We start from the raw sequence: 22269 nt of genomic DNA, 5'->3' as shown, positions 1-22269 counted from the left end.
GGTGAGTTTTTGAGAATGTAGTGAGATGATATTACGCAAGTGACAAGCAGAGATAGACACCTTGCTATACAGAAGATGCATGACTGCCTGGCATTTATATAATGTTGGAGTATCTGGAGATTTTCTCCAGATACTCCAACATCTTACTCTGTAAGATGGAAATAGTGGGGTGCCAGCACAAAGCCCTTGTTTCTATATTTTGTCAGGGATGGGAAAAAAAGTCAACTGAAAGATGCTTTAGTATTTTTCTAAATTAGAAATGTACCAATTTGTCACTGAACATTTTATGATTTCAGTCACTAAGAGCTCAAACGAAAGCTACTCTTATATGCTTTAATCTCATGCTTTACACTCTCCAAATTCACATTATACTGAGGTATACTTGTCATCCTGTTATAAATTCAGTTGCAGTAATATCATCATCATTGTTTTTTTTCTGTGCTGGCATGAGTTGGATGTGGCTTCTTGGGGCAGTATGTTGTGGCTGGATGTCCTTCCTCATGCCAAACCTTATTTGATCCAAGTAAGGTACTTTATTTCACTGATTTTCACATTTCAAACCACTAAGTTGTAGGACTTGTTTTCTATAGACAACATAAACAGATATCACTGTAGCCCAAGCAATATTAATGTAAAGAGAAGGAGGCAGACTTATATTTATACACAAATACATATATTGGGTCATCCAATAAATAATGTGTTTTGTTTCAATTGCATGAACTAAAAGTCAGAGGGAGACAGGATAAACTACCTGCATCAACTTGCTATAAAAGCAGGTATTAATTTTACCGTGTCCTTATTCTTAGTGCAAGTTTTGAAGAGTGCAGTTTGATTTTAAGTAATTTTTTTTCAAAGCTATAATGGAAGTGACAAAGCATATTCACCATATGTTGCTTTATGAGTTCAATAAAGGCAACAAATGCAGTATATGGGGATTGTACAGTAAGTATAAGCCAATGTCAATATCGGGTCCAGAAATTCTGAGCCAGAAACTACAGCCTAGAAGATGTGCCCCATCCTGGAAGATCTGTAGAGCTTGACAAGGAAGTCTTGCAAACCCTGGTGGAACAAAATCCCACCGTAACTGCTGAGGAACTAGCAGAGAAGCTTGGATTTGGTCATTCAACCATTCATTGAATTTGTGTGCCATCAGAAAAGTCAGGAAATAAGGTCAATGGGTTCCTCACAAACTTTCTGAGTCTAATCATATGCAGAGAGTGAATGTGTGCTCTTCTTTGCTGCCACGTCTCATGAATGAACCTTTTTTTGGACCAAATAGTGACTGGTGGCAAGAAATGGGTTCTCTATAAAAATCTCAAGAGCCGAAGACTGGGTAGGGGGAGGAGAAACCCCAGGCTAAAGAAGGTCTTCATCCACATAAGATGTTATCTGTTTGGTGGGATATGAAAGGTTTAGTCCACTCTGAACTTTTATTACAAAGGAGATCTACTGCAAGCAAAGGAAAATGACCATCTTTGGTTTCAAGACGAAAGGTGTTCTTCCATCAAGATAATACTCGGCCACATACAGCGAGAATAACATTCCAAAGGCTAGAGCAGTTTGAATGAGAAATGATGCCCCGTCCTCCAAATTCGCTGGACATTGCCCCATCTGATTATTATTTATTCTGCAGTTATCAAAATCACTTGGACGGGAAAAAAATGAATTTTGTAGACAAGGTCAGAAAAGTACTGGAGGAGTATTTTTCATCACAGACAAAATGAATTTTGGAAGAGGGGCCTTGCGAGTCTATCAGATAGATGGAAGAGCATTGTAGAAAATGAAGGAGAGTATATTTTAGATTAAAAAGAGAACTTTGTTTGTCTTAATTTTGAAAAATTAAAAGTATAAAAAACATATATGGGATGCATGCAGATACATACACTCACACATGACAGGCTTCCATTTCATTCATAAGGCATTAGTCAACCTAAGTCTATAGTAGATGACCCTTGCCCAAAATGCTACACAGTGAAATTGGACCTGAACCCACTTAGTTGTGAAGTAATGTTCTTAACCATACCACTATACCTCCACTAATTTATATATTAAACTCAATTGTATGGTTAAGAAACTTTCTTCCCAACTATGTGATCTTGAGTTTAGTCACATTGCACAGCACTCCAGATAAGTGTCTTCTTCTATAACTCCAGGTCAAGCAAAGTTTTGTATGTTCCCTTATTTTGATAGACATACACTCAAACATAGCATGTTGTTTGTTTCCAGTTTTTCCATGAAAACTGTTACTTTGCTTAAAAACAGGTGAGGGTTGATGACAAGAAGGGCATCCAGCTGTAGGAAATCTGTCTTAACATATTCCACCTGACCTATGGTAAAAGTATGGAAAAATGAACATTAAATGATGACTACCATGATAAGATTGGTCACTATTATCTCACAAGTTTAGATCTTATGTTGTTGAGCCTGCATGGTTGAACTTGGTGGGGTGGGGACACAAGTTTCATTTCTTAGCTATAATAATGATTGCTTCACCTGTGCAAGTATAGCAGAGAGGCTGCAAAATGATCTTTTTTAATGATCTAATTTTTTTGCTTAATTTATATCTTTGAAATTATTTCAGAATGTTTTACTTCAAAGAGCTATTTCCTTAACTTTTTGTCTCAGATTTTCAAAAGAAGAAATCAAAGGGCCAAAAAGCTTTGCCCAGAAGTAAAGCTGACAGATCTTTTGCAAAGCCCAAATTCAACCGAAGAGTATTTAAAACAATTGGCAAATAGTGTCATGTTTAATAACATGCATCATGTATATTCATACATATATATTTAATAAATGAATTTGAAAAAAAATGAAAACTTTTTTTCTTTTTGCAATATTTTGCTTGTCCATTAATTTGATAGAAATCATGATGACTGTTTAGTCCCAGATGTATGATTGAAGGTATACCAGACATGACAACTTTAAAAAAAAAAAATTTTTTTTAATAGATATTCGTGGGAATTTGCTACTGAATCTGTTCTTCCTATATATTTCCTATTTCTATGGTTGAATGCCCTTCTTAATGCCAACCGCTTTACAGAAAAAATATATATATATTAGGTCATCTCATAAATAATGCATCTTTTTTCAATTGCATGAACTAAAAGTCAGAGGGGGCGGGATAAACTATTTGCATCAACTTGCTATAAAAGCAATTAGTAATTTTACCTTGTCCTTATTCTTAGTGCAAGTCTCTTGTTGTTGAACGTTTTTCCAGTGCTTTCTGTGTCATTTGTTGGATTGTTATATTGTTGCGGTGAGTTGCTGTTGTTTTTGTTAAAGATTGTTTATTGCTTCGTTGAAGCAGCTTGTTTTCAGTTGCCCCCTGCGGGGGAATTATTGTTGGACAGTGCGGCTTTGAGCTGATTTTGTGGGACGTAAGTCCAAATCTTTGTGTTCAGCGTTTTGCCATAAATTGCATTCTGTTTAAAAAAAAGAACGGTTGAAGTGAGGTTCACATCAGAGGAGGTGGCCAGGCAGCACTCTTCTGAAACTTTGATAACTGAGGAGGTGGTTCTTCTTCGCATACATATGGGAAGAAGAACATCGAAAATAAAAATTACAAATATTCCTCCAGAAGTAGATGCTGCCTGGCTAGAAAGAAGAAATCATCATTCTCCAGGCTACAGTGGTGGAGGAAGTGAATTGGAAGGGACAACGCTTGAACATGTTGATTCAGGCAGAGGTCCCTACGCTAGAAGAAATTTCAGAGATAATAAATATTGGTGACGAGAAGCTGATCGTCTTCGTAGAAGGCATGAAACCAAGATGTTTTAACTGAGGTTTAAAGGGCCATATAAAGTCCGAATGCCAACCTGCAAAAAATGTGCAGGAAGAAAGGGAAGGAGGGGCAGTAGTGATGGTGGAAGCGTCACCTACATCACCAGAGACGACACCACTACCATCAAAATCGGAAGAGTGTGAGGATAAAGAAAAAGGGGAGGGGTGGTCAACTGTTTTTAAAAAAAAAAAAACAGACTGTCCTTACCAAACTGAAAAAAAGAGAAAAATGAAAAAGAAAACGAAGTTAATTACATCGCCATTAAGGCATCAAATAATAGACTGATTAACCGTTTGGCAGCTATTTCATCTGCCAAACGAGTTGAAAAAAGTCATCAAAAGACTTTCTCATCTACAGGATAGGCTGGACAGAATAAGTCCGAAATTTTTCATGACATGGGCCCTCTCAAGATGGACTACTCTTCAAATGTCTATGAGGGCCTATGTAAAAAAAACCCATGAGCCCAAGAGGAAGAAGGTGAATCCCCCTCAAACCACTGATGGGAGGTAAGTCAATGTCAAACATTCATATAGGTTGTATAAATGTGCGTGATCTGGTCTCAAGCTGGAAGCAAGGTCACTTCCTTAATGACATCAGGTCGTGTAATTTGGATATCTGCTCCCGCTGTTGGATGGTTATGAGAGTTTTTTCTCTCTGGGCTGTCCTTTTAGCGGGAGCAGGGTGTTGGTCCTATTTAAAAGAAACTGGGTTTCTGAGAAAAAGTTAATTTTTTCAGATCCAGAAGGTAGGCTGGTCATCATGGACTTGACGTTCAGCCGTGGTAAGATTATCAGACTGGTTGCAATTTATGCACCCACGACAACTGGGCAAAGTGAATATTTTCGGAATCTGGAGTAGTTTCTTGGTACATCACATTCTTTAGTTCTACTAGGAGACAATAACACAATCTGCGACGCACGCATAGATTATGTTGGCTTGCGTACAGATAGAAATGGTAATCCTTGCTTCCTGGAACTGCTAAGCCGCTTTGAGCTGGCAGATCCATATAGGCTGGAATTTCTGAACACTCCATTGTGGACATGGTCAAGCAGCGATGGATCTTCCCAGTCGTACTTAGAGTGTTAATTAGAAAAGCAGATAGCAATATAGCTAGGTGTCCAGTTTCACCCAGTCAGCTACAGTAATCATAAAATGGTCACCTGTAAGCTTGACATAGATAAGCTATATAATTGAGGTCCCGGCGACTGGAAACTTAATACATCCCTTTTGGCAATTAAGGAGTACAGAGACCGGATTAAGTCATTGATTCAGAGGGCATTAACCCGTTCTATTATTAATGATAAATGGTGGTATACCCTCAAGCGAGCCATTAAATTTGAGTCTATTAGATATAGCATAGGTTTAGTGGCAAGGAGGGAATCAGCTTTAGTTGAGGATTTAGAGGAAGCAATGAAAACTGGCTCAGGTGAGGGTCAAGAGACTGGCATTAAACCAGCACCTCGAAGCCAAACTCATGGGTTGCATTGTCAGGACTAGGCCTCATGCAGTGGGTTGTGAGGGAATCAGGGCCGCAGGATGGGTCCGAGTGGTGGAAGCCCAATGTGGTAATGATGCCATAATCCGATCTTTGACAAACCAACAAGGTAAGTTGATAGACGAACCCGAGGAGATGTGTGAGGCTTTTCAGTGGGGGTGGCAGACTGGATAGTAGGAGGGACCTAACAGACTTCCTCGCCGGGCTGCTGCGCCTATAAGGGTGGGACACAAGTGCTGTGAAGGGCCGATCACGCGTGAGGAGGTAATTGAGGCTATGGCAGACTGCGGTGAATGTCTATGCAAACTGGCAGCAGAATGGGTTTATTCTGACAAGTGGTGACACTTGTCAGAAAGGATCCGGACAAGGGGGATTCCATTGATAATTTTCGGCCCATTACTCTGCTAAACGCAGGGTTGAAGATTTTCACCAAAGTGTTATCGTAAAGATTGGTGTGTATCACGGATGGTCTGATCAGGGAGGCACAGACATGTGCCGTTCCCAGCAGAACCATCCAGGATAGTCTCCATCTTGTACAGTACGCTTTAGAGGGGTTTAATAGTGATTCTGGCAAGGGTGGGGTACTAGTCCATTTAGACCAATCAAAGGCATTCGATAGGGTTGACCATTGCTACCTGGTGTCCGTTCTGGCACAGTTCAGCCTGGGTCTTGGCTTCTTCAGGTGGATCATTCAGATTAATGATATTAACTCGGTAGTTCAGGTGAACGGCTTTTTATCGAGGCCGTTCAACATCAAACGCTTGGTTCGTCAAGGGTGTCTGCTCTTCCTGCTTTTGTATGTAGTGGCTCTTGAGCCATTACTGCGAAAATTGAGTGGTATCCCGAGACAGCCAGGTTGTGGAAAGTCGGTTTCAGCTTATGCGGATGACATCATCATCATCATAACCAAAATAGATCACCTACAGAGGGTGGGTAGGCAAGGCCATTAAGGTTTACAAGACGGTGGCAGGAGCAGAAGTTAATCATGAAAAGTCAGTCGGCACCTGGAGAGGCAAGTTGATGCTTTCTGACAGCGTCGTGAGACGTTGGACAGAGAGTCCGATTAAGTTGCTAGGAGTTTGGTTTGGACCAGACCTCCAAATTGAGAACTGGGCCGAGGTATCGAGCAGGGTGACCCATATAGTCAAGACCTGGTCTTGGCAGTGGCTATCCCTGAAAGGGAGGGCGGAGGTAGCCAATGTGTTCATCCTATTGGTCATTAACTACCGCCTAACCGTCGTTCCTTGCCCTGATTTGTGGTTGATTAAGCTGGAAGGGCTCGAAACCGCCTGTGAAACACTCTATTTGCTGCCAACAACTGTTAAAGGGTGGGCTAGGGATGCCTTGGCTGTTGATGAGCAGATATGCATTTAGGTTGAGGCATCTGTGGCTCTATCTGGGTGGTCTTTGCTGGCGAAATGGATGTTTCCCAAGTTCACTAGTTTCAGTGGACGGGAAACCTGGTTCTATCAAAGATCGAAGTTAGGTACATTGTTTACGGAGTGTTGCAAGGCTCTTCTGCTACTCCGTTGCTTGGGCAATGCCTGCGGTGGAGGTTCCACCACATTCTTTAATAGAGGGCTTGTGGAGGTGGAATGTGACGATACCTTAGCAGAAACCCTAGGTCTTGACAATAATCAACTGGCCAGTCTGTTCCAACGTACATTCGGGCTGAAGACCCTGAACAACTTTCAGAAGTCTCTGGCATGGCAGTGTTAACGAGGAACCTTACCTGTTTGGGACCAGCTCACAAGGCATAGTGGCCACAGCCCTTCGACCTGTCCAAGATGTGAGTGGGATAGGGAAACTGTCCTGCACACTATTGTTCAGTGTTCGGAGGTGTCAGACGTGTGGGTTTATGCTGAACAGCTGTTGTCAAGTGCAGGAAGAGTACAGCTATCGACTGAGTCTATTGTAAAAATTGACCCGCCTGATTTCATTTTGAAAGAAGGTAAGAATTGTTTTCTCATTGTAGTAGCAATTGCGAGAGAGGTGATTTGGAAGATGAGGCTGAAAGGGTTAAAGTCAAGCACCTTCACCTCTGGCCCTGAATTGGTGAATTACTTCACCTTTCACCTTAAAAGGAAAATAGGGCTAGAGAGAAAATGCCTGACTGTGAAAATGTTCGAAAATCGATGGAAGAATGTAGCATGGATGTTGCGTGTGAATGTAACCTCGTGAATGTGACACGACGTATCTCAGGTATCGGTGGTAAGGTGGTGCTTGTGGGGTCCATATTAACCCCCCCACTCCATCCGTAATGTCTTCCGGTCTGGTCTGTCCTATCATTCGATTTCTTTATATTTTCTTATTTTGTGAATTTTTAACCTCATATTTATGTCAACCATTCGTTCATCTGACCCAAAATCAGATTGTGTTGTCCCTTTCTATGTTGTCCACTTGTGGAAAATAAAAAATCACCTTATTCTTAGCACCTTCACTTAGAAAGCATTGACAAAACAAAAAGATTAAATGCAATAACTTATATTTAATTTTTTTTTTATATTGAAACTAAAAAAAATAATTGTTATGCCCATAGATACATTTTTGAGATGATCCATTGGTAGCAAGCAACAAAGTGACAGATTAACATCTCTGGATTAAGTTCCCTTTCAGATGTCCAAGGCTTAGAGAAAGAAACCCAATATCATTGGTGGCAAACAGATTGCATAAAAATTGTCTGTTCTGGTTGGATTTTCAAAAGAAGTTTTATGGTGCAAAAATGATTATATGGTTAAGACATTTGTTTCACAATCACATGGTTCTGCATTCAGCCTCATGGCACAGTATCTAGGACAAATGTCTTCTTATATAGTCCCAGGGTGACCAAAGTCTTGGGAGTAGATTTGGTAAATGGAAACTTAAAGAAGCCCATCATATGTGTGTGTTACTATCTCCTTGCTTTAACTTGTGGTAGTTGTAAACAATTGTTACTATCATGCAAGTGATGTCCTTTGTTTGCAATCTTCTGTGAAAACCTGCTTGGTCATGTAGAAATATTACTATTATGAATTACAATATCCTGTCATTAATTCCTTTCTACAACAGTAAATAATAGATGATAATATAGATATCATATTTTGTATTGAGTACAAAAATGTGGTGTAATGTAGAATGACTTTGATAAAAGGATGCTGTTTTTACCTAATATAAAATAATGTTTCTTAATCTTTGACAGCCATCATTAACAGATTAGGCAGCGAGCAGAACAAAGTTTGAATTAAAGCTTTCTTTTGAATTGGTTTACAACAAATTTTATTCAAACTTTATCTAAATGGATGCCAAGGTGTTTGAGAGGACTCTACTAGACTAAGGGCAACAATGCACAGGACATTTATAGAAACGAATCTTCTTGCAGCCTGGGGATTACCATACAATCATACCACTCCAGAAAAAGTTAGCCTAGTCAACAACACAGCACTGGAGACTAAAGGCAAATTCAGTAGCAAACTACAACTAGGAAATAACACAACATTAATTTCCTTGTGGTTGACTACTTTGTAACTCCAATCACCATCGGAGTCGATATCCTCTGTCAACACTCGGTAGTCACACACAAGCCTGTGTCATTCTGCATGTCTATGTCAAGCCTCAAATGCATCGCGTATGAACTATTTCCAGGCATTAAGATCTCTAAGCTGAAACCAATTACTACAACTTCAAGATGCAGACCTAGAGACACAGAGTTTATTAAGCACGAAATAGACAGGTTACTTTCAGAGGATATTCAGGAAAACCATAGTCCTTGGCAAGCTCAATGCCTTGTGACATCTAATGGAAGGAAGAAAAGACTGGTGATCAACTACTCAAACACTATAAATATCTAAATACAACTGGATGCCTACACTACCCATCAGATCAATGATCTTCTAAATGAAATAGCAGCAAACAAGGTTTTTCAACAACATGTCAGCTGCATATCACAGAAAACTAAATTGAATGATAGGCATTTTTGCATTTTATGCAAAGTGAATACCTCAGTGTTCCCAACTCACCATTCCACTTTCAAGAACCAGAGAAAATATCAACAAAGTAGGACTGCCAGAAGAAGTAAAAACAATTGCATCTCTCAAGTTGCATTGGTAAAGGTCATACTGGCCGTTCCACTACTCAGAATACCACTTACCATCAGAACAGATGCTTCCAACCTAGCCTTGGGAGGGATGCCATCACAAGGAAGGCTTAGAGGCCTTCTATTCAAGGTCCCTTTCAAAGACAGAAAAACACCAATCCATCATCAAGAGAAAAGCCTGTGCAATCATAGAATGAGGTCACAAATGGGACCACCTAATACATGCTTCCCCATACTGCAACACCATCACCAATCAACACTGATTAGCAATGGTCTTCAATAAGCAAGGGATGTCAAAAATCAAAAACTTATATACTGGCACTTGGACCTCTCAGATATAAATTACACAATCTACTACAGATCAGGAACTCAAAACAAAGCAAATGTGCTATCAAGATGTGCAGCAACAAGAGACACTACAACACCGGTAACTCATCACAACTGTGCCATACAAAAGTGACCTGCCGTTCTCCCTCTATGAAATCTGTGAAATGACACTTGCTTGCTCTACATGCGACAAACAAACCCAACTTCCACAAGCCCTTTATGGGTCAGTTAATACAGGCACCGAGACTATGGGAATGCCTCTCAATCAATTTTGTTGGTCCCCTGACATCAACCACACAATACTGCGACTTATTGGTAATAGTTGATGAGTACTCAAGGTTCCTGTTTGCATACCCATGCAAAGACACGAGTATTGAAACAGTAATTTCCCACCTGCATCCCCCTATCGATCTTGAGGCAATGGCCAATGTGAAAGGACCAACAGAACCCTCATGAAGACCATAAATCTAGCACTTAGTTCTCTACAACTCGATAAAGGACAATGGTTGACAGCCCTTCCTATGGCACAAGCAGTCATGAGAAGAATCCTCTGTACAGCTACCAACACAACCCTTCATGAGTGAATGTTTAAATTTTCAAGTTCATCAACAGTGAGAACCATTCTACCTGAATTCCTCCAGAATACTGGAAGCACAATCCTGCATTGTTGACATCTCAGAAATAAGGAGGATCCTCTTGTAGAAAACATTAAATTGTTGGAGACGATTTCTCCGTACAATTTGGAAATGGATGAGTAGATACAGTGTCAATACACAATCTTGCTCCAGTAGGACAATCTATCAATCAAGGAAGCAACGATAGCACACAAACACAACTAGAGTCAACTCGACAGAGTTTGACACAGAACTACAAGATCCACAAATAATCAATAAACAAAGAACCGACCACAACAGTGCACCAATAGAACCAACATAAAGAAATGGAGTTCACAGTCCGGCACATGAAAACGCGAGTAGATTAGCAACCGGCAAAGAGTACCTGAATGAGAATATTATGGGCAACAAAACTGGCAAAGTGTACCTGGATGAGAATAATATGAGTAACAAACATCAGCTATTCAAGGACAAAAAGAGATGTGAAAACTCAGATTGGGACAAATTATCAAGACCCCTTTTTATCTAAAGGACTATATGTTTCGGATGCACCATGACTGACTTTTTCACTCAGCAGGGAAGAGTGTTATGAATTATAATATCCTATCATTAATTCCTTTCTACAATAGTAAATAATAGATAAAAATATAGATATATTTTGTACTGAGTACGAAAATGCAGCATAGTGTAGAATGACATTGATAGATGGATGCTTTCTTTACCTAATATAAAACGAGTCTTAATCATTGGACAGCCATGATTAATGGATTAGACGGTGAGCAAAAACCTTCTTTTAAATTAGTTTACGACAATTGGAAACAGGTGAAAGAGTTGCTGACAGGAAAAGCATCAAGTTATAGAAAATCAGCTTCAACAAATTCTGTTTGACCCATACAAGTATGAAAAAGTGAACATTAAAATGATGATGATCTGTGCATGTGTGTCAGCTGGACAACCAAGAGTTGGTTTCCTGACACCCCCTGTAATTAAGTATTTTGATAAAGAGATTGTTAGACTTAAAAATATGTACTAGAGTAAAAGTGATAGACCAACCTCATCATGGCAGTGTTACATTATGCTACAATCCATTAACTAAAGCCAGGTTTGTGCTCTGTCAATAGCAAGTGAATGCAAGGTTGTAAAAGTAGCAGAGACATTTAGCTCAAATATAAAATATTGATGTCTGAAAGAGCATTTGCTATGACAATATAAAATACATCAAAGATAAGGAATATGATTACATACTTCATAACTAAATAAGATAAGATATTGATTATTTATATTTTTATCTACAAAAGTCTTGCATGTTTGTAGTTGGTATCATTTAAATAAAGTTGTAACTATCAATATATATAAATTTTATGAGTACCTACTACAGTCACTCAATCTGCTAGAAATAGCAAGCAAATTTCTCTCAAACAACATGTGCCATTTTGTTGTATAGCGAAACTGTATACCCCTCCCAGTAAAAAGTGGTAGGAAACGGCCATTCTAAATAAACCAGTAGCCAGTTGTAAAGAGAGGGTCGAGAGTCAACAGTTCTAGTCAGTGTCTTGTGGAGCTATCAGCGGTAGTAAGACAGAAGAAGTTAGTGTATTACTATTACAGTACAAAGAGATACAATGGTATCTGATGACTAGTAACTATTGTGGCTACTACCGTAAAACAGTAACTACAGTATAATGGCAGTCACACATCACACCAGTGGGAGGAACCCACCTTACTACAGCAGTGATGAGGAAAAACAAATTTACGCAGTGAAAAAAAAAAAAACATTCACATGGAGAGTTTAAACTAATTCATGTGGAAAATTAAATAACTCGACAAAAAAGAAACAAAAACCTTATGCAAACTTATGAAAAGCATAAAATATGGAAGACTTGTTAGCTGGGGTAGTTGAGTTGCAAAAACAGCAACAACAAGGATTGTAGCAGCAAATGTTACAACTAATGAAGTTGATAACCAAACTGGAGAATATATTTTCACCTAACCATGTAGCAAATTCCATAAGCGAATTCAAATATGATCTTGAAGAAGGAATAATCTTCAAAGCTTACTTTCAAAGATTTGAACAAATGTTTGAAAAAGAATGCTGGGATTGGACAGACAAAATGCAAACGTGTCTAGTTTTAAGAAAACTAGTGACAACAGGGCATGAGAACTATAGTAACTTTATATTGCCACAAAAAAGCATTTAACAAATTTCACCAACATAGTTGACATTTTGTACAAAATGTTTAGTGAAAAGAACTCACTGTTTAATACTAGATGGAAATGTTTAAACATAGAAAAGAGCAAAGACGAAGAATTCACTACTTATACAGGCAAAGCCAACAAAGAATGTGAAAAACTTAGACTGGATATGCTTACTCCAGATTCTTTCAAGTGTTTGATTTTTGCACAAGGATTGACAGGAATGGAGAAATCCGAATGAAAATTCTAGCAAAACTGGAAATGAACTGGGATTTAACATTGCAGAAATTGTTGGAAGAGTGTGACATATTAGAATCAAAGCATGACTTGGAAGAAATTCAATGGAAAGTGTGTTTTCCTATAAGACCAGTGCAAAAAAAAGTCAGAAAAAATATTGAGATGTAGACCCATGTATGGCATGTGGTGGGATGCACCTGAAAAAAGATTGTATAAAAAAAGCAAAGTTTTTTCACTACAGGTTTACAGGGCATATAAAACTGCACTGCAAAACTAGAATGATAGGGAAATAGAACAAACAAGAAAATATAAATAGTTTGTCAGTAGGGAGAGTTGTGACTACAACAAACAGAAAATTCGTGAATTTGAGAATTAGACACAGGAAGTGACATCACATTAGTACAAATGGGTAAACCAATTATGTAGTCCAAACAAAACAGTGTATGGTGTTACAGGAAGAAAATTATATTTCACAGGCGAACGCATTTGTAATATAATGTTCAAAGGTTGAACCAAAAAATTGAATGCTTATGTGTTGAAAAAATCCATAAACTTATTTGGCACAGAATGTGTGGAGAAATTTAATTTATGGGATACACCCATAAGCGTTTTGTGCAATAATGTAAATGGAGCAGTCAAATGATTGAACGAGGTTGATGAACTGAGACAAAAAAATGAGAGAAACTTTCCCAAAAGATTTTTTGAAAGGGTTAGGCTGATGCACAAAAACAAAAGCAAGGATTATTATCAAAGAAAATTCAACACCTATTTTCAAGCCCAAATGGAATGGGCCATTTGTGGCAGTAGACTAGGTCAATAAAGAACTAGAAAGATTGGAAAGCCTGAATATAATTGTAAAGATTATGCAGACTGGGCAGCACCAGCGATCTACATAAAGAAAAAGATGTACCTTCAAATTCAGCTAGAGGAAGATTACACACATCTATTAACAATCAACACACTGTGGATTGTACAAATTCAAATGATTGCTGTTTGGAGTAAAAGTGGCACCTGCCATATTCTAACAAATAATGGATGCGATGTTAAGTGATTGTGACTTCGCCATCGTATACCTTGATGACATTTTGATAAAGAAAATATTCAAGAGAATAAGTGAATATGAGCTAAAACTGGCAGAAGGAAAATGCAAATTTTTGATGGAAAAAATAAAATGCCTAGGTCAAGTAATTGATGAAAGTGAACACAGACTGGAACCATCAAGAGCAATAACAGTACAAAATATGCTGTCCCCAATGAACGTGACAAGGCTACAAGCATTCCTAGGCTTGGTAAATTTATTACCAAGTGTATATCCCAAATGGGTTTGGACAGAGAAATGTCAGAAAGCATTTGAGTTAAAAGATGTATTAACTTCAGACTTGTATCTTATGCATTTTGACCCAAAGTTAGAGATAATACTCTACAGATGCTAGTGAGTATGGGATAGAAGCTGTGCTCCTACACAAGGATTATGATGGCAGGAGAAAAGCTATAGCTTACACATCAGGGACATTATTGCCAGCAGCAAAGAGCAAGAGCCAGATTGAAAAAGAGGTGTTGGTTATTATATTTGGCATGAAAAAGTTCCATAGGCTCATTCATGGCAGACATTTTTGGTATCTAATAATGATATATGGATCCAAGAAAGGAATCCTGACATATATGGCAAACAGACTGCAGCGGTGGGGTACCATTCTATTAAACTATGATTATAGAATGGAATATCTGTCTTCAAAGAAGTTGGGGCATGCAGATGGTGTGTCTAGGTTAATTCTGAGAAATAACGAACTGCTGGAGGACAACATAATAGCAGCGCTAAAAGCAGAAACATAAAAGTAATGTGGAACATTGTGCGTAAACTACCAGTAATTTTAGAAGAAATAAAAAGAAATGACAAATTTATTAATGAGACAAACAGAAAACTGTGGTGGATAAAAGTAAATAAAGAAAGGTCTGATGCAAAGAACTGCCAAGATGTGAGCAAGTACTAAGATGTGATGGTGTACTAATGTACACTAAGAGGGTGGTCATACCACAGATGTTACAGAAGAGAATGCTAAAAGAGTTCCATGTGAGACACTCAGGTATCTCTAGAATGAAAACGCTGATGTGAAGTTTCGTATACTGGCCAAGCATGGACAAAGAAGTTGATAACCTGGAAAATGGCTGCAGAGGATGTGCATTGGCAGTAAAACTATCTTAGCAGTTCTTTGCATTGAACCTTTCTTTATTTACTTTTATCAACCAGTTTTCTACAAAATGTGAACCTTGGCTGGAAGTGAAAATACCATGGTCCCAATTACAGGCCAGTAAATGGATATTACTACTTAATAGTAGTGAGACAGCTACAGAAAACAGCCTGAGGTCGCGATTTGTAAACGACCAACCTTATTTACAGTAATGAACTTCTTACATGAGCTGTTCACAAGATTTTGTGTACTGGATATAATTGTCTCTGATAACAGAACACAGTTTATATCCTGTGAGATGTTTATGTTAGAACATAAAATTATAGCACCGTATCACCCTAGATCGAATGGAAAGACTGAATGGTTTGTGGACCCCTTTAACAAAGCTTTAAAGAAAGCTAATAAGGAAGCTATGGACAAGGTTGCGATCCAACAATTCTTAAGGCTATACAGGGTAACTTTGAACCCAAATGTATCAGAAGGAAGCCCTCCAACAGAATTAATGTTTGCCAGAAAGGTGAAATCAGTATTTGATAAATTGTTACCAGTGAAGAGAAAAAATACGTGCTAGTAAAGACATGCCAAAATTCTTTAGAATTGGTGATAAGGTATATGTAAGAATGTACAAAAATGGCAAGTAATACTGGGAAGGAGAAATTGTAACATATGTAGGAAGAATGATGTATGATGTAAGAAGCAGAAATGGAATGGAAAGGAGACATAGAAATCAGCTTAAGGAAAGAGTCATAGAAAAGGAACCAACAAGAGTAGAAATACCGATGGATTGGCTATATGACACTTTTCAGGTTCCAACCCTGGTACAAGCCAAAATCACACATACAAGGAAAAAACACTGAATTCCTAAAAGTAGACCCTAAGAAGAAAAGATATTGAATATATATATAAGAAAGAAAAAAAGTAGGAGGTGGTGGGGTGAATAAAAGAAATTGATTGTTAAATTAAATAATTAAAAGGGGAGATGTGTAGTGAAACTGTATACCCCTCCCAGGTCAACTGTTTAAGCAGATCTGTAATCAAAAGCTTTCCCAATGTGATCACCCTACCTTACCTTGTTTTTAGGAATAATGTTTTTTTTAAAATTTAAATATGTTGTAAAGTGGGTTCCTCCCACTGGTGTGATGTGTGGTAGGAAGCAGCCATTATAAATAGACCAGTAGCCAGTCGTCAAGAGAGTCAACAGTTCTAGTCAGTGTATTACTATTCAGATATAAAGAGATACAATGGTATCCGATGACTAGTAGCTATTGTGGCTACTAGCGTAAAACAGCAACTACAGTACAATGGCAGTCACACATCACACCAGTGGGAGGAACCTACTTTACAACATATTTAAAAAAAAAAAAATTCCTAAAAACAAGGTAAGGTGGGGTGGTCACATTGGGAAAGCTTTTGATTACAGATCTGCTTAAACAGTTGACCTGGTGTTAAAGAACAAACTAACATTTTTATGTGACCTCATACTTGTCTTAAAATGACACCGAAAGAATATATCAACTTCATTGTCAATAAGGAATTAATTTTTGCTTATTCATACACATGTAATTAAATGAACTTATAAAATGTCAAAATCATTATCGATACAAGGGTGGGATAGAATTATTAACTCTAAATAGAGAGAAATCTTCCACCTCAGAGAAAGAAATAACAGTGAAGCAAATACTATTTGTTAAATAAATTGTTTGATAGCTCAGTGTTTACTACTAATAATAAGGGAAAATATATTAGAGAAACTATCAAAATATTCAAAATAATTTGTACTTAATATAAATGTGTTTAGGAAAAGAGAATCTCACCCCCGACAAAACTACAGTTTTTGAAGTACTTCACTAACAGAACAGCTGGCATCATTATACATCAATTAAGGAACATTGTTAATGTGTAAATGTAGTGTTACATTGAGAATATCTGAAAACTGTTGAAAGAGAAAATAGTAAAGCTGTCCAGATTAATTGATTACAGTAGTTTTACTCATGAATTATGAAAGTTCTCTTTAGTTTAATAATTAGAAAATCCAGCATTGGACATGTTGATAAGATCTCTTAGGTCTTTTTTTTTTTTTTTTTTTTTTTTTTTTTTTTTTTTTTTTGTTTTGAACAGTGGATCTCAAAGTACATAGAGCTATAAATAGTAACATGTAAATATCGGGTTGGGGAAAAGAAAAAGTTGAAGGCTGCTCACAAGCCATGAAATGTCAAGGTATTTAAAATAGCTAAAAACAGGCAAAGAAAGAAAGACATTAACATATGACCTCTGAAAAGGGGGAAATACAATAGTCATGATATGTCTTTCTGACAGAAACTGAAATTATACAGTTTTTATTCGATAAGAAATTAATGTAGCAATAAATGCTCCAAATAGCTTCTAAGATTAATCTCATCTATTACTGATAATGATACAATTCTAGAAAACTGTTTGCATTCTCCAGGGAAAGTTGTTTGGTGAATAAGACAAATCTAAGTGACTGATTATATTCCTAAAGTGCATTTTCTAGTGAGAAATAATAGCTCAATTAAATATGTGGCAGCTGCTTCTACATTTAGAATTGGCATAATAGGCTAAGAGGCAAATATGCATTAATGAATCTTGATAATAACCTTAAGAGCTCATAACAATATTAAAAAGGAAATTCTAAACAACCATATTGTATTAACATAATTTATTAGGCAGGTGTTAAATAACCAAAAGAAACTTAAAAATATTATTGACCTTCTGATTTTATTTTGAAAATTTAACTTTGCAGATGAGTTCTATATATTTGAAGTTTGAATCTTTCATATCCATCATATAAACAGCAGCAAAATGATTGACTTAATTTCTAAAAATTAACTTCTTTTGATAGAGTAAGGAAAGACTTTCAGGATTTATTGAGGAAAGACATTGAATTTCTCAAATACTTTAATAAAAAGCAAGTTAAAAATGGAAATAAATATTTTACAAGTCGGCAACGGGTCAGATTAAATCATCATCATCAAAGAGATCTTCAAAATCTGAAATGCAAAGAAAAAAAATGAGTGTTAAAAGAGAATGTGACAAGATCAAAAGAAAAATATTCAGATTAAAATTTTGGAGACAGAAAGCAAAAGCCTGTTACATGTGAATGTGTATCTGTCTTTGAGGTTAGTACCTACCACACTGCTTCACAATTGGTGTTGCTTTGTTTACATCCCCATAACTTAGTGGATGGGTTTTGTAAGAGAGAGGGACCCAGTAAGATAGAAGTCAAACCAGCATGGAAAATAGACATTAAATAAAACTAACACGATTTTTGTCCTTGTGTAGCAATTGTTATTTCCTATTTGCTAATATTTCTTTCAAAACTTTGCTTTTGTTACATCATCATTTAATGTTTGTTGTCCATGCTGGCATGGATTGGACAGTTTGACTAGGGCTGGTAAGCTGAGGGGATGCACTAGACTCCAGTTTAATTTGGCATGATTTTTACAGGCTGGATGCCCTTCTTAATGCAAACCACTCTGAGAGTGTAATGGGTGCCAGTTGCATGATACCAGTATCTGCCATGACTACGATTTCACTTGGCTTGATGGGTCTTCTTCTCAAGCACAGCATACTGCCAAAGGTCTCAGAATTAGCATAAATGAAATGCAGTTTGAATTTGTGCAGGTAGAAGTACCACTGATGTTATCTTCCTAGTGAGGCAACTGCAGGAAAAGTACTTAGCCAAAAATAAACCACTGTATCTGACTTTTGTTGACATGAAGAAAGCCTTTGATAGGGTCCCCTGCTTGCTTATCTGGTAGGCAATGCAGAAGCTAGGAATAGATGAATGATTGGTGAGAGTTGTACAAGCCATGTACAGAGATGCTGTTAGTAAGATGAAAGTTCCCAATGAGTATAGCAAGGAATTTAGTGTATAAGTAGGAGTCCACTAGGGTAATCCCTTAGCCCCCTCTTGTTAATCATAGTTCTCCAATCCATAACAGAGGAATTCAAGACTGGCTACCCTTGGGAGCTCCTCTACCCTGATGAGCTTGTTCTTATTGCTGAATCACTACCAGAGAAGAAATTTCAGGTATGGAAACAAAGACTGCAATCAAAGGGCTTTAGAATTAATTTAGCAAAGACCAAAGTCCTAATAAGTAGCAAAACAGACATATCATATATCCCTTCAGGGAGATGGCCCTGCTCAATATGTAGAAAAGGTGTCAGAAGAAACTCCATACAGTGTACTCAGTCCAAGCTATGGACACGTAAGAGGTGAAAAACTAATAGAGAAAGTAGTCCTTTACATGTGGCAGATGTGCAGGTACATTTAAACATCAAGAATGTATAAAAAAAAAATAGACTCCCTCAAATGTCAAGGGGGATCCTTAGAAGTAGTAGAGTTTCTGTTACTTAGGTGATCAAGTCAGCAGTGATGGAGGCTGTTCTGAACGCATAGCTGCAAGAATAGGAATAGGCTGGCAAAGTTTAGAGGGTTACTATCTCTGTTAGTAACAAAGGGCCTCTCCCTCAGAGTGAAAGGCAGATTGTATGTTGCCTGTGTATGAATAGCTATGCCACATGGTAGAGAGAAATGGGCTGTGACTACTGAAGACATGCGAAGGCTTGAAAGAAATGAAGCCAGTATGCTCCGATGGATGGGTAATGTTGGTGTGCATATATGAAAGAGTGTAAATGATTTGAGAGAAAAACTAGGTATACGAGGTATCAGAGGTAGTGTGTAAGAGAGAAGACTGAGTTGGTACAGACATGTAATGCATATGAATGAAACTATTGCATCAAGAAGTGCTGATCTCTAATTGTGGCAGGAACATGTAGATGGGGTAGAACCAGGAAGATGTGGTATGAAGTAGTGAGTAAGGATCTTGAGACATCAGGCCTCACAGAGGGGATGACAAGGCATCGCGACTCCTGGCAGTTTGCTGTGGTTTTCTTTGTATACAGGCATGTTCCCTGCATCCCTCTTTAGCTAAGCAATCCTAATCTTGCAGGTCCATGGGTGCTGGTGCCACATAAAAAGTACCCATACCAGAACTACATAAAAGCACTCAGTACCCTCTGTAAAGTGGTTGGCATTAGGAAGAGCATCCAGCCATAGAAACGATGCCAAAACAAACATGGAGCCTTCAGCTGGCCAGCTTCAGTCAAACAGTCCAATCCATGCCAGCACAGAAAATAGATGTTAAATGATGATAATTGATTTGGTTCCATACAACTTACAGTTTCATAGGCTTGCTATACTTGTCATGCATAGGCAGTTGATCAATGAACTTATGAAACTTTACATGGCATAGAGCTGAATCAAACTGTTATTAATAAATAATAATATACATTTACCATTTTGAGCGTGGCCGTTGCCAGTACCGCCTGACTGGCTCCTGCAGGATTTTCGAGCGAGATCGTTGCCAGTGCCCCTGGACTGGCTTGTGCGGGTGGCACATAAAAGACACCATTTCGAGCGTGGCCGTTTTCGTGCGGGTGACACGTAAAAGCACCCACTACACTCTCTGAGTGGTTGGCGTTAGGAAGGGCATCCAGCTGTAGAAACTCTGCCAAATTAGATTGGAGCCTGGTGTTGCCATCCGGTTTCACCAGTCCTCAGTCAAATCGTCCAACCCATGCTAGCATGGAAAGCGGACGTTAAACGATGATGATGATGATGATGATGATTTATGTGTGTGTGTGTGTGTGCATTTATATATACACACATACAAGGTGTTGCACAGGGGGATTGAACTGAAAACCAAATGGTTAAGAGACGTAAGCAAACTTTTTAACCACACCCACACCTGTTGAGTCTAGAAGAAGGAGCAGTACCTACGGTCTTCACAGGCCCTCTTAGACAGGTGAAATTAATGTTCCTTTTGAACCTTTGTAAAACAGTACCTGCAGAAAAATCATGAATAGAAAGGGAATTTCAGAGAGTCAATGTTCAGGGACAAACTGGGCATTAGGATTAATTTGATAGAAGTGAGCGGGGTAGAAATACTTAAGTGACAGGAGTCTAACCAGCTCCAATAAGTAAAAGCCATTACAGTAGTGGTATTTGAAGTAGAGATACAATATAAGTGTCATAATATCTGCATGAAAACCAAATTACAAGTGAACTGAAAGAGTGACTAGACATTAAAAGTTATTGGCTGATATTATGGCTAGGGATGCGTGATATGAATAGAGCGTAATCCCTGGATGTACAAGGGCCATGTTTCATAAATGAAGTATACTTGTGAAAGAAGTGATGAGGTGAGAGACCTTTAAGGATGCTCAAACACATAGATGAGTTAATGGAATACTAAGACAAATAGGGCTTTGATGTGGCAGACCTGTGTAATTCATCTAAGCGAGTGATGCTGTACTCTTTATAAATGTTTGACTTTGTAGTGATGAAAGAAATCAATATCAGTGGTATGAAACTGCACAAAACATAGTAATTGATAAAAATGATTGTTTTCCAAATCATCCCATTTTTAAACAGAGTCTCTGTTCAAATGTAGATGAATTTCAAAATTTTCAAAAATAGATAAAGTTATCAATATAAGTTAAAACAATTTCTAAAAGAAATGGATTCTAGGTATTCAAAATAAAAGTGTTGATGCACTTTATAAAATAATTTGTATATATTTATGACAATGTGGTCAAATTTAAACAATATAACTAGCATTAAACATACCATTATAAAAATCACGGTGCACTGATTTTTCATTAGCAGCTAAGTCCATCAAAAGAGCACTAGATCCACCAGCCTAGAATATAAAGCAAATAATGTAACAAGAAATATTGTCTATTTAAGTGCATCATTAAGGTACACAAAAACAAAATTGTCATTTCGGAAGTTATTAACAAGATATACAATAATTTCTTTCAATTTAAAGCACACTCATATCATTCTTTTTCTCATATATATAGGTATTCTCTTTTTTCCACCTTTACCGAGCATCAAACTAATACATTCCATGTGCACATCCTCTTGGTATGTATGATCCAAGTTGTAGACCACACTGCGTTTAGTTCTTGTTTTATAATCCCCAGCAGTGCAGTTGAATTGTTTAATTATGTAAATTACTAAGTACTTGGAAAAAAATTTATTTCTGGTTCTATATATTTTTTCCTTTTCTTTCTATTTTTTATTTTTTTTTTTTTCAATCTTAATGAAATATGATTTGAACCATCTGAACTGCTTGGATACAACAACCAATACTTTGTTAACCAATATTCTCAGACCAATTCAAGATTGTGTGCATCATCTTTTCAAAGAAATTTATTCAAAATATAGTGAAATTTTGTGATTAAATTTACTTTAGGTACAAAACCTAGGCAGAGTTGAGTACTGCTGCATGTGTGTGTGTGTGTGTGTGTGTGTGTGTGTGTGTGTGTGTGTGTGT

The 22269-nt window shown here is 37.6% G+C and overlaps 2 protein-coding genes across 3 annotated transcripts in view; both read left to right on the top strand.

Annotated features, from left to right (window-relative positions):
* LOC106872015 (uncharacterized) overlaps positions 1-2813 on the top strand; it is a 55130-nt gene extending 52317 nt beyond the window's left edge. For both annotated transcript variants that reach the window (XM_014918830.2, XM_014918829.2), the window contains exon 16: positions 2626-2813. In XM_014918830.2, coding sequence (XP_014774316.1) covers positions 2626-2738 — 113 coding nt within the window. In that variant the 3' untranslated portion in view covers positions 2739-2813. The remainder of the gene's footprint in view (positions 1-2625) is intronic.
* Positions 2814-13747: 10934 nt separating this feature from the next.
* On the top strand, positions 13748-15476 carry LOC106872013 (uncharacterized). Its single transcript, XM_014918826.1, has 2 exons — positions 13748-14121; positions 15182-15476. Exons 1-2 carry the CDS (start codon positions 13748-13750, stop codon positions 15474-15476), a joined length of 669 nt encoding a protein of 222 aa, XP_014774312.1.
* Positions 15477-22269: the final 6793 nt, after the last annotated feature.

This window comes from Octopus bimaculoides, chromosome 10, assembly GCF_001194135.2.
Source record: "Octopus bimaculoides isolate UCB-OBI-ISO-001 chromosome 10, ASM119413v2, whole genome shotgun sequence".
Taxonomy (NCBI): Eukaryota; Metazoa; Mollusca; class Cephalopoda; order Octopoda; family Octopodidae; genus Octopus; species Octopus bimaculoides.
The sequence above is the reverse complement of the archived record's forward strand: the minus strand, read 5'-3'. Positions and strand labels throughout refer to the sequence as shown.